This window comes from Pseudorasbora parva, chromosome 16 (assembly GCF_024679245.1).
Source record: "Pseudorasbora parva isolate DD20220531a chromosome 16, ASM2467924v1, whole genome shotgun sequence".
Classification (NCBI taxonomy): domain Eukaryota; kingdom Metazoa; phylum Chordata; class Actinopteri; order Cypriniformes; family Gobionidae; genus Pseudorasbora; species Pseudorasbora parva.
Window position 1 is genome coordinate 29,801,717 of NC_090187.1, and position 14,920 is coordinate 29,816,636.

At 38.2% G+C, this 14,920-nt stretch overlaps 1 protein-coding gene across 3 annotated transcripts in view; it reads left to right on the forward strand.

Moving 5' to 3' along the window:
• Positions 1 to 14,920, forward strand: part of fgd4a (FYVE, RhoGEF and PH domain containing 4a) — a 67,147-nt gene that overhangs the window by 45,407 nt on the left and 6,820 nt on the right. For all 3 annotated transcript variants that reach the window (XM_067420213.1, XM_067420215.1, XM_067420214.1), the window contains 11 exons: positions 149 to 311; positions 5,607 to 6,018; positions 10,193 to 10,282; positions 10,425 to 10,570; positions 10,660 to 10,816; positions 12,303 to 12,441; positions 12,521 to 12,579; positions 12,942 to 13,088; positions 13,220 to 13,392; positions 13,501 to 13,531; positions 13,621 to 13,701. In XM_067420213.1, coding sequence (XP_067276314.1) covers positions 149 to 311; positions 5,607 to 6,018; positions 10,193 to 10,282; positions 10,425 to 10,570; positions 10,660 to 10,816; positions 12,303 to 12,441; positions 12,521 to 12,579; positions 12,942 to 13,088; positions 13,220 to 13,392; positions 13,501 to 13,531; positions 13,621 to 13,701 — 1,598 coding nt within the window. The remainder of the gene's footprint in view (positions 1 to 148; positions 312 to 5,606; positions 6,019 to 10,192; positions 10,283 to 10,424; positions 10,571 to 10,659; positions 10,817 to 12,302; positions 12,442 to 12,520; positions 12,580 to 12,941; positions 13,089 to 13,219; positions 13,393 to 13,500; positions 13,532 to 13,620; positions 13,702 to 14,920) is intronic.

Genomic DNA, 14,920 nt, shown 5'->3' on the forward strand with positions numbered 1-14,920 from the left:
CCTTGCATTTTGGGATGCCGTTTGAAGTATAGTGAAAGCTCAGGGATGAAAAGGATCTACCACCTGCCACTCACTCCGCCGTCCACTCGCACTGTTTGCTACATTAGCATGTAAATATAATCTCTGTCCTCTTTGTGATTTCCTGCAGTGCCTCCTAAGCCAGCACACCTTCAGAGTCCGGTGACGGAAGTCTCCTTTCCTCTGGCTGCTGGAAAGTTACACATCAAACCCAGCATGGAGGGGGGAGGAGTAGAAGGAGCAATTGGGAAGGGCCGAGTGTCCAACCTCATCAGTCGCTTCGAGGAGAACCGGTAAACTTGGGATCTATTTCTACTCCTCTTTCCTCTGTAATATGTAGATACTGACATTCTCACAAACAAGTTTACTGATCTCATTGTTCATCTTGGTTTTGCAGAAGTATACATTGAAAGCACTGTAAACCGCTTTGGATAAACACGTCTAGCTGATGATCAGTGTTTGACATATATTTATTGATTCTGCCTTTAGTGTAGATTGTACATTTTTGAAGCAGTTTTGTTTTTCTGAAAAAATGTCTCAAAGCTTGTAAAAGCAGTACAGTAAAAACAGAAATATTAACAAACACACATCTTCTTTTTCATTACACAAGAAGACCAAAAAGCAGAAGTTAGTTGTTACTTTACCATCAAGTGTACAGTTCAGTGTTTCTTAAGCATAGTGGAAAGAACTAGTTTTGAATGAGACATTTACTTCTGTGTGTGATAACTTCAACACGGGAGGTAAGATTCATGTATATTTTTTCAGGTATTCAACTGTATTGAAAGTGCTTAAAGCTGCATACTTCAGCATGGTGCAAAGATTTATACTTTGCCATGGCTCATGTCTTACTCTACATTGTGTTTTACTGCCAATAGAGCTGTTCAGTCATTTGTAGGCCAACCTGGGAAGATAATTCACCATGGACTCCCACTGGAATTTCTAATGGGTTTTTAAGAGTTCTGTGGCTGACATTACATGAAGAGACTTCCACATGTTAGTCCACAACATTAATCATGGCTTAAAGTATTTAAGTAAATGTAATCAGTTACTGAACCTAAGTATCTTTTTGACTACTTTGTAGTTTTACTGAGTATCAAAGATTATAACGTTTACTCTCTAATATGTACTCTTTACTTAAATACATTTTTGATGACTAATGAAATTACTTAATTTTGCATGGCCCCTAACTTTCTCTGCAACAGTTTATTTCTGCCACAAAAGAAGTTATATAACCATCTACAGGGTATTGAAGGTACTATATGTTGTGCATATTTGTGCACCGCAGGTGTTTCATACACTTGTAAACCTGAATAAGTTAGCATAACAAAAATTATTTGATACAATCAATTGCAAAAAAAATTAAGTTAAGAAATGTAAAGTTTATGCCAGCCGAACTTGCAGATTTTTTTTAATCATACATTTTTAAAAATATATAGTAATCTCAGAGCTTTAGTAGTGGAAACTTCTCTACTTTACCATCGGACTCGCACATCCTTCATGCTAATCGAATCCTCATCCAAATCGCAATGGGTTGTGGGCAAAATCAGCCATTAGAGTGCCCATCGATCCATACTTCGAATTCGGACCGGAAATGGTAAACCATCCGGGAATCTTTGGAATACTCTTTTCAACATACTACGATTTGGGACATACTAATTCTATTTTCGAATACTATTTAGTATGGATAGTATGCGAATTTGGGACGCAGGGCCAGCTTTGGTCACAATCTTACATACACTTTCTTTAAGACAGCTCAAACATGCATTTTAGTCTGGGGCTAGGCTTGTGAAACCGAGGGACTACGCTTGTGAAACTGGCTTTTACTCAAGTCCTTTTCGCTGTATGGTATCTGTACTTTTACTCAAGTATGGTTTTACACCTCTGATTATTACACACCATCATACCTTAAACATGACTTTTGAAATCATTTAATTATTTAAACACAGTTGATAACAGGTTGATAATTCATGTCCAATTACATAAACTCACATCCGTGTGGTAGTTATGTTGCGTCAAAAGCATACCGCAGTTTCCAAAATCACACGAGGTATGACTGTGTGTACATTTTCTATAGCAGAAAAAAACTGTAAAAATATTTTCAAGTAATTTCCAAGGACACTTGTAGTACCATCGTATAAGTTAGTACTTTTTTTTCATATGATTTGAATTCTGTCATCCCAAGTTGAATTCTACTGTATATTAATAGCAAGTTCCACTAGTCAGAGTGATTTGATCTGTACATTTCATAAACCACCTACATTTAGGCTCATTTATTTTACTATATTATTTGCAGAATAAGTGTTTGTGATTTATATTAATACATTTAATTATTTCATAAACATTGGTGTCTTCTATCATATTGCTTTTGCTGCTGTTTCATGAAATATTTAAGCCACTTGAAGCAGTGTGTTACTGTTGTTACCATTTTTATGTGTGCTTAAGCACTAATGGCATCCCTCAACCATGATAAATATATCTGCTTTACTGTAATATTCACTACATCTGTGAATATTCACTATATATGTGAACTGCTGGGAGTCTGTATCTCAGCATTGGTGTAGTCAGGTCACTGAGTTAGCGCATATGAAAGGCCAAAGTAACAAAATGGACTGACCATTAACCCCAGTTCCTCACAAATAAATCCCTGCGAGCCCTTATCCTGTTTTGCCTGCCATTTGTAGTGCATTGTTTTGTGTGTGGGTCAGAATCTGCGCAGGAATTCATCCTGTAAGCTCTGAAGCTAAATGAGAGAGCATGGGTTGATGGAGTAAACTGGGGTCTGACTCTAAAACTCCTGCAGCTGTTTGGCCTGGTCCAACACGTACTTATGAATTCTGAATGAAGAGCCATGACCCCAGACAACTGCAGGGATTGGTTTACAGCCTCATGGGAAAAAACAATGAAAATCCATACTGCCCTACTTGTGTGGCTTCATTTGATAGCATAATTTTGCCTGGGATGTAACTAGCTTATACCATACCAAATGAATAAGACTTTTGATAGCCATCCACAAATTTGAAATGTTTTGAGTGAAACACTGAACAACGACATATTAGATGGCACATATTAATCCGTCTCAGCGGTCCAGAGCTCAACGGTATATTAATAGCCGTCTGTAATCTGGAGTGTTCACTGTGGTGCTCCGTACCCTCAGATCCACATCTCTGTTCTCTATCTCACAGGAAACGCTATCTGATCTAGAGGGCAGGTGGGCCGTAGACAGGGAAACAGCTGGAGGTGCAGGATATCTGTGTGTGTGTGTGTGTGTTTGTGTGCATGAACCACAAAGCCTTATACTGTGGCTTAATTTTGCTTGGTTTATGCACGTTTGTGTGAAGTTATACATTTATCATGTTTTTGAAGTTTACTCGCGTGGAGTTCTGATTATTATTAGGGATGCACAATATATCAGTGACAATCATATTTTTATATCAGTATTGGTCTGATTAGAATGAGATTAGAAGCAAATATCAGTTATTGTCTATAACAAAAATATGTACTATTGTTATTGTCACTATATCATGCATCCCTATTATTTATTATTCATCTGTCAAGTAAAGTATTCTTATTACGCGGCACTCTGGAATACTTGATAATGATTGGTCTGTGACAAAATTGTCAGAAGTTGTAATGAGGTGTTTGTGGAAATGCGATTTTATGAGAAAATGGTTTTATGTTTTTGGTTTTGTTTTGTTTTTTGAAGGAGCAAAGTCTCAGCTTGAAAAAAAAAATGTAAACAAAAAATTCTCAGCTCAGTATAAAAAAAATATTTACAAATGTTTTACTGTGAAAATTTATAAATGCCATTGACGCTTTTTAATGTGTCAATTTGTACCAATTGCCTTGATTGTAATTTTGTATGTTGTAAATTTGAATATTTGTACAGTACATGCCAAAAGTTTGGACACATTACTATTTGTAATGTTTTTGCAAGAAGTTTCTTCTGCTCATCAAGCCTGCATTTATTTGATCAAAAATACAGATAAAAAACAAATACTGTGATTTATATTATTACAATTTAAAATATTTGGTTTTCAATTTATTATACTTTAAATGATCATTTATTTCTGTGATGCAAAGCTGAATTTTCAGGATCGTTACTCCAGTCTTCAGTGTCACGTGACATCCAGTCTATCACATGATCCTTCAGAACTCATTCTAATATTCTGATTTATTATGAGTGTTGGAAACAGTTCTGCTGCTTAATATATTTGATGAATAAAAGGTTCAAAAGAACTGCATTTATTAAAAATAAAAACATATTTTCAAATAATATAAATCTCCTTTACTATCAATTTTGATCAATTTAACACATCCTTGCTGAATAAAATTATTGATTTATTTTAAAAAAAAAAAAAAGACTGACCCCAAATTACTGACCAGTAGTGTATATTGTTGTTACAGAAGATTTCTATTTTTAAAACATTTGCTTCTTTTTTTATTTATTTATTTTTTTTACTTTTTATTCATCAAAGTATTATAAAAAAGTATCACAGGTTATGAAAAAATATTAAGCAGCAGAACTGATTGCAACTTTGAAAATGAATCATCATATTAGAATGATTTCTGAAGATGTGACACTGAAGACTGGAGGAATGATACTGAAAATTCAGCCTTGCATCACAGAAATAAATGATCATTTTAAGTATAATAAAATGAAAACCAATTATTTTAAATATATCACCATATTACATTTTTTTCTTTTTTTTTGATCAAATAAATGCAGGCTTGATGAGCAGAAGAAACTTCTTTCAAAAACATTACAAATAGTAATCTGTCCAAACTTTTGGCCTGTACTGTATATCATAATCTCATATTTTGCATTGCAATGAAAAGGGAAATCCCAGCTTTCTAATTATTTAATTATTTAGTTTCACTCCAGTTTCATTTCATGAAACATATTTTTCTGGTCAAAGTGACTCAGTTTGATGGAGCAGTCCTTCCCATGTTTCTTATTATGTAGTAAAATAATTTCAGTTGGAATCAATATTTAATGTGCATGTTTTTATTTATTAAGTCGCCGTGTAATAAGTGGGATCATATACAGTCAGCCAGTCATTACCGCCAAATAAACCCCTTCAGGGTGATAAAAATGTGGCTAGTCTGTCTGGATGCACTGTACATGATCTCTTGCATATTTTATCGCTTGCTTCCACAGTTCCTGAAAGCATTTTGTCTAAAAGAGAAAGACCATCTCATAAATGTGTGTGCGCTCGCTTGCATGTTGGCATGTATTCTGAAGTAGGGCAGCTGCGTCTCATGGGACGCTCTGCAGCCTCATTCTACCTCTCCTCACCCTCCCTGTTCCTCCCATCCTCCTCCTATCCTCTTTTCCTCCACTCCTCCCATGACCCGCACATTCACACGTCCCTTGCAACACACACATGCAGACAGAGGAAGTTTGTTGAACACTTTTAGATCATCACGCTCTTATGCACAACACATCTTTCTCTTCTTCTCTGCATCTTTCTTTTTTCTGGTCTTTTTTCGCCACTGTTCGTCGTAAAAGTTTGTTGGGGAGTACAGGCGACTCTAAAGAAGGTGACCTTCCTTTACTCTGTCTGTCTCTCTCTCTCTCTCGCTCACAGTCACACAGACGGTCTGAGGGAGGGCGCTCCTCTGAAGCAGGTCAGCAGATCTCCTAACTCCAGCCCACCTCATAAGAACTACCAGAGACAGACGGAGCAGCCCATAGACTCCGGCTCTGCTGCGAACAGCCCACGCCATGCTCTCAAACCCCCCAATGGGGTTCTACCACAAATGAACAGAAACCGGGACCAAGATCGGGACATGGATGGAGTTACGCATGACACCGTTCCGGTCGTGAGGATAGAAACGCAGGGACTGCTGAACGGAGATGCTGCCAATATGGCTAATAGGGCAGTTACGGATGAGGACTGTGTAGATCTGTCCCATGCTCACATAGACCAGGCCGAAGAGCCGGAGAGGAAAGCACCAGAGCAGTGTGACGTTGTGATGAACAGCATTCCCGAGCAGAAGGTATGATCATTTTGTTATCTGAGAGGATTGGTGAGGCATAGTACTGCTGTGTGTGTGTTTGTGTGTGTGTGTGTGTGTGTATGTGTATGTGTATGTGTATGTGTATGTGTGTGTGTGTGTGTGTGTGTGTGTGTGTGTGTGTGTGTGTGTGTGTGTGTGTGTGTGTGTGTGTGTGTGTGTGTGTGTGTGTGTGTGTGTGTGTGTGTGTGTGTAGTCAATAGTGACACTGTCACACCAAAAGTTATTTGACACCGGCTGAGCAATGTGCTGTCTCATCCGCTAGATTTACATGCTGACGTTGTTTTTTTTATTTAACCTTTAGTCTTACAGACCAGGCTTTTATTTCCTCTAAAGATGGCTTTAGATGGACTTTTCCGACAGATTAATGCTTTGGAAGGGTTTCCCTTAAAAAATGTATTAAGCAAAGTAACTACTTAATGGCATCTATATGCTATAAAATATAGTCCCTGATATTCCCATTTAAAACTCTAGACTTGGATTAAATGTTTCTTATGGTCTTAAACTTATGCTAAGTCATGTAGTCAATAAATTGTTCAAAAGCAAGCAAGTGTCCAGCATACAAGTGAGCTCCTCCAATATCATTTAAAAAGCATCCCAGCATGCACCTCATGAAGGTGGGCTAAAAGAATGACAAGCGTTTGAATCTATAAAAAGAATCAACTCAAATATTAGACTGATTAGTTTAACATTTTACGTCGCTAAATCATGTCCGTACTTCCATTTGTGTTATTTCATAGTTTGACATGTTTTAAAGGTGTCATGAACTGGCTTTTTTTCTACTGTTGTCTGAGGTCAACTAATGATGTTTGTGTGGTTTTTACATTCAAAAACATCATAACTAATAAGTAATCGGCTATTTTCTACACTGGTTTTGAGGCTCTCTCCTGAACGCTGTGTTTTGATGGGCGTGCCGCACTGGAGACTTGAAAGTAAACGCCCACGGCTAGGATTGGAAAAGATTTACATATTTAGTGAGCTTAAGCTCCCCTGTCAGTTCACATGAGAGAGGAGAGATTGAGGGAGAAGCGGCAACCAGAATGATTTTCTCGATCACAGGGCTCGTAAACGTCTTTATCAAACAAACACAATGATTTATTTATTTTTTTCATCCACCCGCGATTGATTGGAATATTATTTTTATATTACACATAGCCAGCAAGATCGGACAATATGCGAACGAGAGAGAGAGAATAGCAGAACAAGAACGGAATATAATAAGATTCATCGGCCTGCCGGGCTTTGCGAGCCCTGGCCCATACGTGTCTCAGTCCAGCGTACTAAAGGAATGTTTCTGTTAGAAACGTACACATAAGCAAAACGATCTATAACAATGCAATACTATCACACATAAAAACACGTTTTACTCACTTCGGTGTGTTGCACCATTCCTGTCGGATCCAAATCCAACATCGACCAGAGATTTGTTTATAAACGATCCCGCTGTAAAATGAAGTGAACACCACTGTCTTCCCCACGTGAGCTGAAACTTCATTAAAAATAAAGTTCAACTAGCCTGACAAGCCAGACCCACATCAAGATGTTTGGTCTGGAAACTCACTATAGACAGGGCTCAATCTGAGGGGCGGGATAAACTGTTGTCTTTCAAACTCCCTCTGCACGCGATAGGATAGCGCTACACCCAACCAGAGCAACGAAGGTGAAACGGAGCTTGTTGATAGTTTAAACATTCACTGTATCCGGTCGGCAAAACACATCTTCCCTTTTAAAGAATGACTTCAGTGCTGTTCTATGTTCTTTTCTCAGAGAAAAGCTTAACTCCAAGTCTTCCAGAGTCGCGGTCAAAGCTGTTTTGAAAGACCGCCGTTCGCCAGCTTCTGTGTTTACTAGTAGCACGCCAGCGCAACTCGACCGTCGTCATTATGTTAAGCCCACCGACTCTATACACGATGTGATTGGCCCGACCAGAGTTTGGCGATTACAGCTCAAAAGTGTATTGAGAGTTGCTAGACGACACTTGCGGGCAGATTAGATTTGCTGCCGCTAGGGTGCGTCTAGATTTCTAGGCTAAAGTTCAATCACTCATTCCTAATATAAGGATCCAAAGTAAGCTTATGCAGTGACTGTGTTCTTCCACAACCAGGAATAGCGTAATATCTTAATCTTCCTCGGCATGTTTATTGTTGTTGACCAGCTAGCACGAGCCCTCCATGAGTCGACGGGCGAGGCTACTGAATTAGACGTGCTGTAGATTCTGTAGAGGCGGTGTTTTGACGTGCACTGACGTCAGTAAGAAGCGCAGGACCGTTTGCTGAGACTGGTGTCTATAAAAGCTTTTCTTTGACTAACAAGGAAGTTTTCAGCTGAAAACTTAGAGGATATTCTTATATTATCATGACCTTTTATATATCAAAAGCTCAAGGAAAATTTGATTTCTCAATTCATCACCCCTTTAATATTCATTAAAATATTAATTATATATTTTGTATTATTTTTAATGATTTAATTTATTATTATTTGTTTAGCATTTTTGTTCACTGCATAATTCACTTCTATTTGTATTATTTCATAGTTTTAATAATATAATGATAAACAACTTTATTTTATATAGCGCGTTTAAATGCTACTTCTCAAAGTGCTTTAAAAAAGGACACACAAAGACAGATAAAAAAAAACATCAAAACAATATAGCCTAATAAACATACTACAAACATAAAAAAATTAAAATAACTATGAAATCACATATAAGCAAGTCTAAAACGTTTTAAGAAGGGATTCAAAAACACTAAAGGATTCTGCATGTCTAATCTAATTGCAATTAAAATTAAATTTGTATTATTAATATTTTTGGTCACTATACAAATCACATACTTCCATTTGTACTATTTTGTAGTTTCAATTATTTTAAATGTTAATTATTAATTTTTTTTATTGTTTTTATACATTTTATTATAATAAAACGTAAGACCAGTTTTTCTGTGAATGTGAACATGTGTTAGACCTTCCATCTTCTGTCCATGCCAGAACCTCTTTCATTGGATTTACTTGTTTCCTCTTATCCATCCTTTCATTTCCTGTCCTCTGACGTGCATTTCAACAATACATTTCTTTTGAATTGCAGTCAACTGTACAAAAAACTGGATATATTGGATGTTTGTTTGTTTCTTTCATCAGCTAAGTGGTGGAGGGTGTCCGAAACAGTTCAAAGGTTATTTATGTGAGCTGAGGTTGTAAATTCTGATAAGAAAAGATAGGCTACGTGTCTTCAGAGTGCTGACAGGCAGACACCGGCACTGTTTGTGGACAGTGTGCATCAGGAAGACCTATATGTGTGTGCAGACGTCTAACAGACTTCAGTTTCTGCAGCGTGTGTATGCGAGTGGATGTTAATTTGTGTATGGGTGTGATAGAGAGAAAGAGGGGGGAAAATGTTATGGTGAGTTGAGGAATGTAGGTGGAGTGGGAGTCAACTTCTGAATTGGCTTTGCCCTTGACCTTTATGTTCAGAGTTCTGTTTCCCTTCAGCCATGTGAGCTGCTGTGCTGAGCTGGGTGTTGCACTAAAGGACGTCTGCAGTGTTAGTTCCCTCAGCGAAATCCAACAAAAAAGTATTGTATAATTTAAGTTAAAATGAGCTCAAAGCTCCGAAATTTAAGATATCTGTATTATTTATAGTGCCTCAAGAAGAGTTGAAAGCATTTGATAACTTAAGTAAAATGTGACACAAATTAATGGTAAATATAAGATCATGTTCCATCCCGAAAATCAAAAGAAAAAATGTATTTTATATTTAACTAAATGACAATTTTTTATTTATTTAATTGTGACATTAGCTGTCAAATTGCGACTATTAATTATTATTTTTTATTATTTTTGTTTAAGTGTTTCAGTAATGAGAATCTAATGCAAATCACCATTTATAGTAAGAATAAGAATTTATGAAAAATCTCAAAATTAAAGTATCTGGACACATTACACAGTAATGGGATTTGGGGAACATTTGTAGATTTTGTAGCGTATTAAAGATTTTTACCATCCAAACATCGTGATGGATATAATGATGTTTTATGTGCAATATCATTTTTAATATTTTTAGTGTTAAATATGATGTTATTTGTAAGATTCCCCATCAAAGATCTTTAACACCAACATTTGCATGAAACATTTAAGTTAATTTAGAACTTCTTTTGTTTAGGAAACCAATGAGCAGAAGCTCTACAAGATAGCAAATGAACTTCTGCAGACAGAGAAGGCCTATGTTGCACGACTCAACTTATTAGATAAGGTAAGGGCTCATTTAGTTCCTTTTCATGAGGCCAAATGGGAAACCAAGAGCATTGTTGTTCAATATGGCAATCTGAACTTTTTTTTTTTTAAGTAGTAATCAAACAGATCATACATCATCTAACTCTGGCCCTGCTGTGCAGGTGTTTTATGCCAAGCTGATAGAAGAGGCAAGAAAAGACACATTCCCCGTGGATGTGGTGACGAAAGTCTTTTCCAACATCTCTTCCATTAATGCCTTCCACAGCCAGTTCCTTCTGCCTGACCTGGAAAAACGCATGGGAGAATGGCAAGACATTCACACTCTCTCTTTGCGGACATTGGTTTTGGTTTAATTGGAAGAAATATGGTCTTAATGCTCTGAAACTTTTCTACCAGGACGTCAACACCTCGCATCGGGGACATCCTTCAGAAGCTCACGCCATTCCTTAAGATGTACGCTGAGTATGTGAGGAACTTTGATCATGCCATGGATCTGCTGAAGCAATGGATCGATCGATCACCTCCATTTAAAGCTATCATTTTGGAAATCCAGGTAATCATTGATGTACAAATGTAGTCTTAATGTGCAGTTTGTATATTTTCAAGAGTTGTTTTTCAATAATCAGAGAGCTGGAATACCAATAGAATGAAATAATCATATAATATAATTTAATTTGATATAAAATAAAGTTGTGTTGTTCAGTGTAATTAAATGTTGAAATTTAGTTATAAAAATATATATAGTCAAAAAAATCCAAACTTGAAAACACAATGTTTAATAATTATTGATATGGATGGTGGTAGACTATAGAACTGATATAAAGGAGAACTATCACCATTAATTTCAAAATAGACAAAAGGGGCTTTCGTAGTGAAGTAATGTTTTCATAGTTCCTATAACTATTCATGGAAGAACCTAGCCTGACAAGTCAGACCCACATCAAGATGTTTGGTCTGGAAACTCACCATTGACAGGGCTCAATCTGAGGTGCGGGACAAACGGTTGTCTTTCAAACTCCCTCTGCACGGCATCCACGCAATTGGATAGAACTACAACCAACCAGAGCAACGAAGGTGAAGCAGTTAGTTGAAAGATTAAACTTTCGCCGTATCCGGTCGGCAAAATTCAGAACACATCTTCCCTTCTTAAGGATGACTTCAATGCCATTCTTTGTTCTTTTCTCAGAGAAAAGCTTAACTCCAAATCTTCCAGAGTCGCGGTCAAAGCTGATTCGAAAGACCGCTGTTCGCCAGCTTCTGTGTTTACTAGTAGCACGCCAGCGCAACTCGGCCGTCATTATGTTAAGCCCCGCCCACCGACTCTATACACGATGGGATTGGCCCAACCAGAGTTTGGCTTTTACAGCTCAGAAGTGTATTGAGTTGCTAGACGACACTCGCTGCAGATTCGATTTGTAGGCTAGGAAGTACACATTTTTGGTGTGTTTACACCACAGAACGATTTTAGCTACTGGAATTAGCTCACTACAGTGACGTAAGGGTATGCTGATTGGCCGAACACATGCTATTCGACACACTGGGACCTGCCTGATTTAAATGCCATGTAAACAGTTTACATTTACTTACTCCATGAACTAACTCCACGGACATGGGAAAACAGTGATAGATGGACTGACGCCGAAGTACCTTTACGCTATGGAGTTGTTCACTTTTGAATGTCGCGCTTAAATAAAGTCACTGTCAGCTGGCTTACATCGTATTGGCGGTGTGAATGCAACCAGGAAAATGGCCCTAGGGAAACATTTTGTTCTCGGGGGACCGTCCTGGTGGTCCTATAACTACCCGGTGTGACAGCCCCTAAAATGTGGCTGATTTAATTAGGCCATGTCTGCTTTTATCAAAAACCATCGTGAGTTAAGTTGATCGTAGAGACCAATGGTTCGGTATGATTTACTTACGCTTGTGGAGCTCTTGATAAACGCAGCCCTGGCCATTATGTCTTTACTCAGTCTCTATATCTGTATTTTTCTGCCTTTTTTAGTGTTTGTAGATTCACGTGTGCATGTTTGTGTGTTTAGAGTCAAGAAGTGTGTGGCAGTCTTACGCTGCAGAACCACATGTTGGAACCTGTTCAGAGAGTGCCACGATACGAGATGCTGCTCAAAGACTATCTGAAGAAACTTCCACAGGATCACATAGACAGACGGGATGCTGAAAGTGAGTTCAGGAGTAAACAGATTCCCAAAACGGATGTGAAACATGACCTTTCTTTAATATGAAATCTTTGTCTTTGCAGAGTCTTTAGAGATTATTTCCATGGCTGCCACGCATTCCAACAGCGCCATTAAGAAAACAGTGAGTGCTTTTCCTCTGCTGTACTACTGAATCTCTAGATGAAAATGAAATTCTGAAATGCCTTAGCCAAAGTCTGTTAAAGTAGTTGAGTATAATTACCTGAATACATCTTCAACAGCGTAATTAGATTACTGAACTAATTACCCTCTAAAAAGTATTATTAACTACATTGTTAATCCCATATCAACCGCAACCAGTTGAACATGATAGACATGAACCTGCCAGTTTCTTTCTTTTAAAATAATATATAACATTGCATAAATTATTGTTGAAATTATTAAAGTATTTAAAGGGAGAAGGCAAGACTACTTAAGATTTTCTCATTAATGATTCCATTTTCTATCTTTCTCCTTAACTCTCAGGAAAACCTTAAGAAATTGTTAGAAATTTATGAGATGTTGGGAGAAGAAGAGGACATCGTGAACCCCTCGAATGAGTTAATAAAGGAGGGTCATATTCTGAAACTGGCGGCTAGAAATACTTCAGCCATGGACAGATATCTCTTCCTGGTGAGGTCAACTAATTATTGTCCATGCTATTTCAGGCATTGATGAGTTATTATGAATATTTAGCTTTAAATAAACAGGTTTAAGGAGCATTTGGCCATTCTTTTTCTGAAATATCTTAAACGCTCTTACAGTTCAACAACATGCTGCTGTACTGCGTTCCCAAATTCAGCTTGGTGGGACAGAAGTTTACAGTGCGCACACGTATTGGCATTGAAGGCATGAAGGTGATGGAGACATTCAATGAGGATTATCCTCACACCTTTCAGGTGTCCGGAAAGGAACGGACACTGGAGCTGCAGGCCAGGTACAATCTGTGCTTGCCATTTTTATATAAATGCTGGCATTAATAATGCATCAAGAATATTCTTTACTTCTACTCTTCATTTTTAATAGTGTTGTTGCTTCATTACAGCTCTGAACAGGATAAAAAAAGCTGGATAAAGGTATGTAATATTTACCTTTTTATATACTTACTGAATATTACATTGTCATTAGATGTACATTTTTTAAATTTACTTCCTCTGTGATTTAGGCATTCCAGGAAACAATACACATCTCCCTCCAGAAAAATGAGACCTTTAAGTCAGCATTCAAAGATGTGGAGGAAACATCGGTCAGTATTTATTATTCTTAGAAGTGTAAAATTCACCTGGACTACATAATGCAAGATATCTAATGCTCTCTATTATTGTAAGGGAATATACACTGATCAGGCATAACATTATGACAGGTGAATGACACTGATTATTTCCATCACAGCACCTGTTAGTGCGTGGAATATATATGGCAGCAAGTGAACATTTTGTCCTCAAAGTTTTGTGTTAGAAGCAGGAAAAATGGGCGCATGTCTAAGGATTTGTGCAAGTTTGACAAGGCTTAAATTATGATGGCTAGACGACTGGGTAAGAGCATCTCCAAAACTGCAGCTCTTTTGGGGTGTTCCTGGTCTGCAGTGGCAAGTATCTATCAAAAGTGGTTCAAGGACTGGTCATAGATGGCCAAGGCTCATTAATGCACATGGGGAGCGAAGGCTGGCCTGTGTGGTCCGATCAAACAGATGAGCTACTGTAGCTCATATAGCTCAAGAAGTTAATGCTAGTTCTGATAGAAAGGTGTCAGAATGCAGTTTGTTGCATATGGAGCTGCATAGCAGATCAGTCAGGGTGCCCATGCTGACCTCTGTGCACCGCCGAAAGCACCAACAGTGGGCACTTGAGCATCAGAGGACCACAGAGCAATGGAAGAAGGTTGGCCTGGTCTGATGCCGACGTCAATGTTTTCTTTTACATGGGTGGCCGGGTGTGTGTGCATCCTTTACCTGGGGAACACATGGCACCAGGATGCAATATGGAAAGAAGGCAAGCTGGTGGAGGCAGTGTGATGCTTTTGGCAATGTTGTGCTGGGCCTGCCCTCCATATGGATGTTACTTTGACACGTAACAACTACCTAAGCATTGTTGCAGACCATGTACATCCTTTCATGGAAACTGTATTCCCTGGTGGCTGTGGCCTCTTTCAGCAGGATAATGCGCCCTGCCACAAAGTTAAAGTGGTTCAGGAATGGTTTGAGGAGCACGAGTTTGAGTTGTTGACCTGGCCTCTAGATTCCCCAGATCTCAATCCAATCAACTATCTGTGGGATGTGCTGAACAAAAAAGTCGGATCCGTGGAGGCCTCACCTCGCAACTTACAGGACTTAAAGGATCTGCTGCTAACATCTTGGTTCCAGATACCACAGCAGACCTTCAGGAGTCTAATGGAGTCTATGCCTCGACAGGTCTGGGCTGTTTTGGCAGCAAAAGGGGACCAACACAAAATTATTCATAATGTTA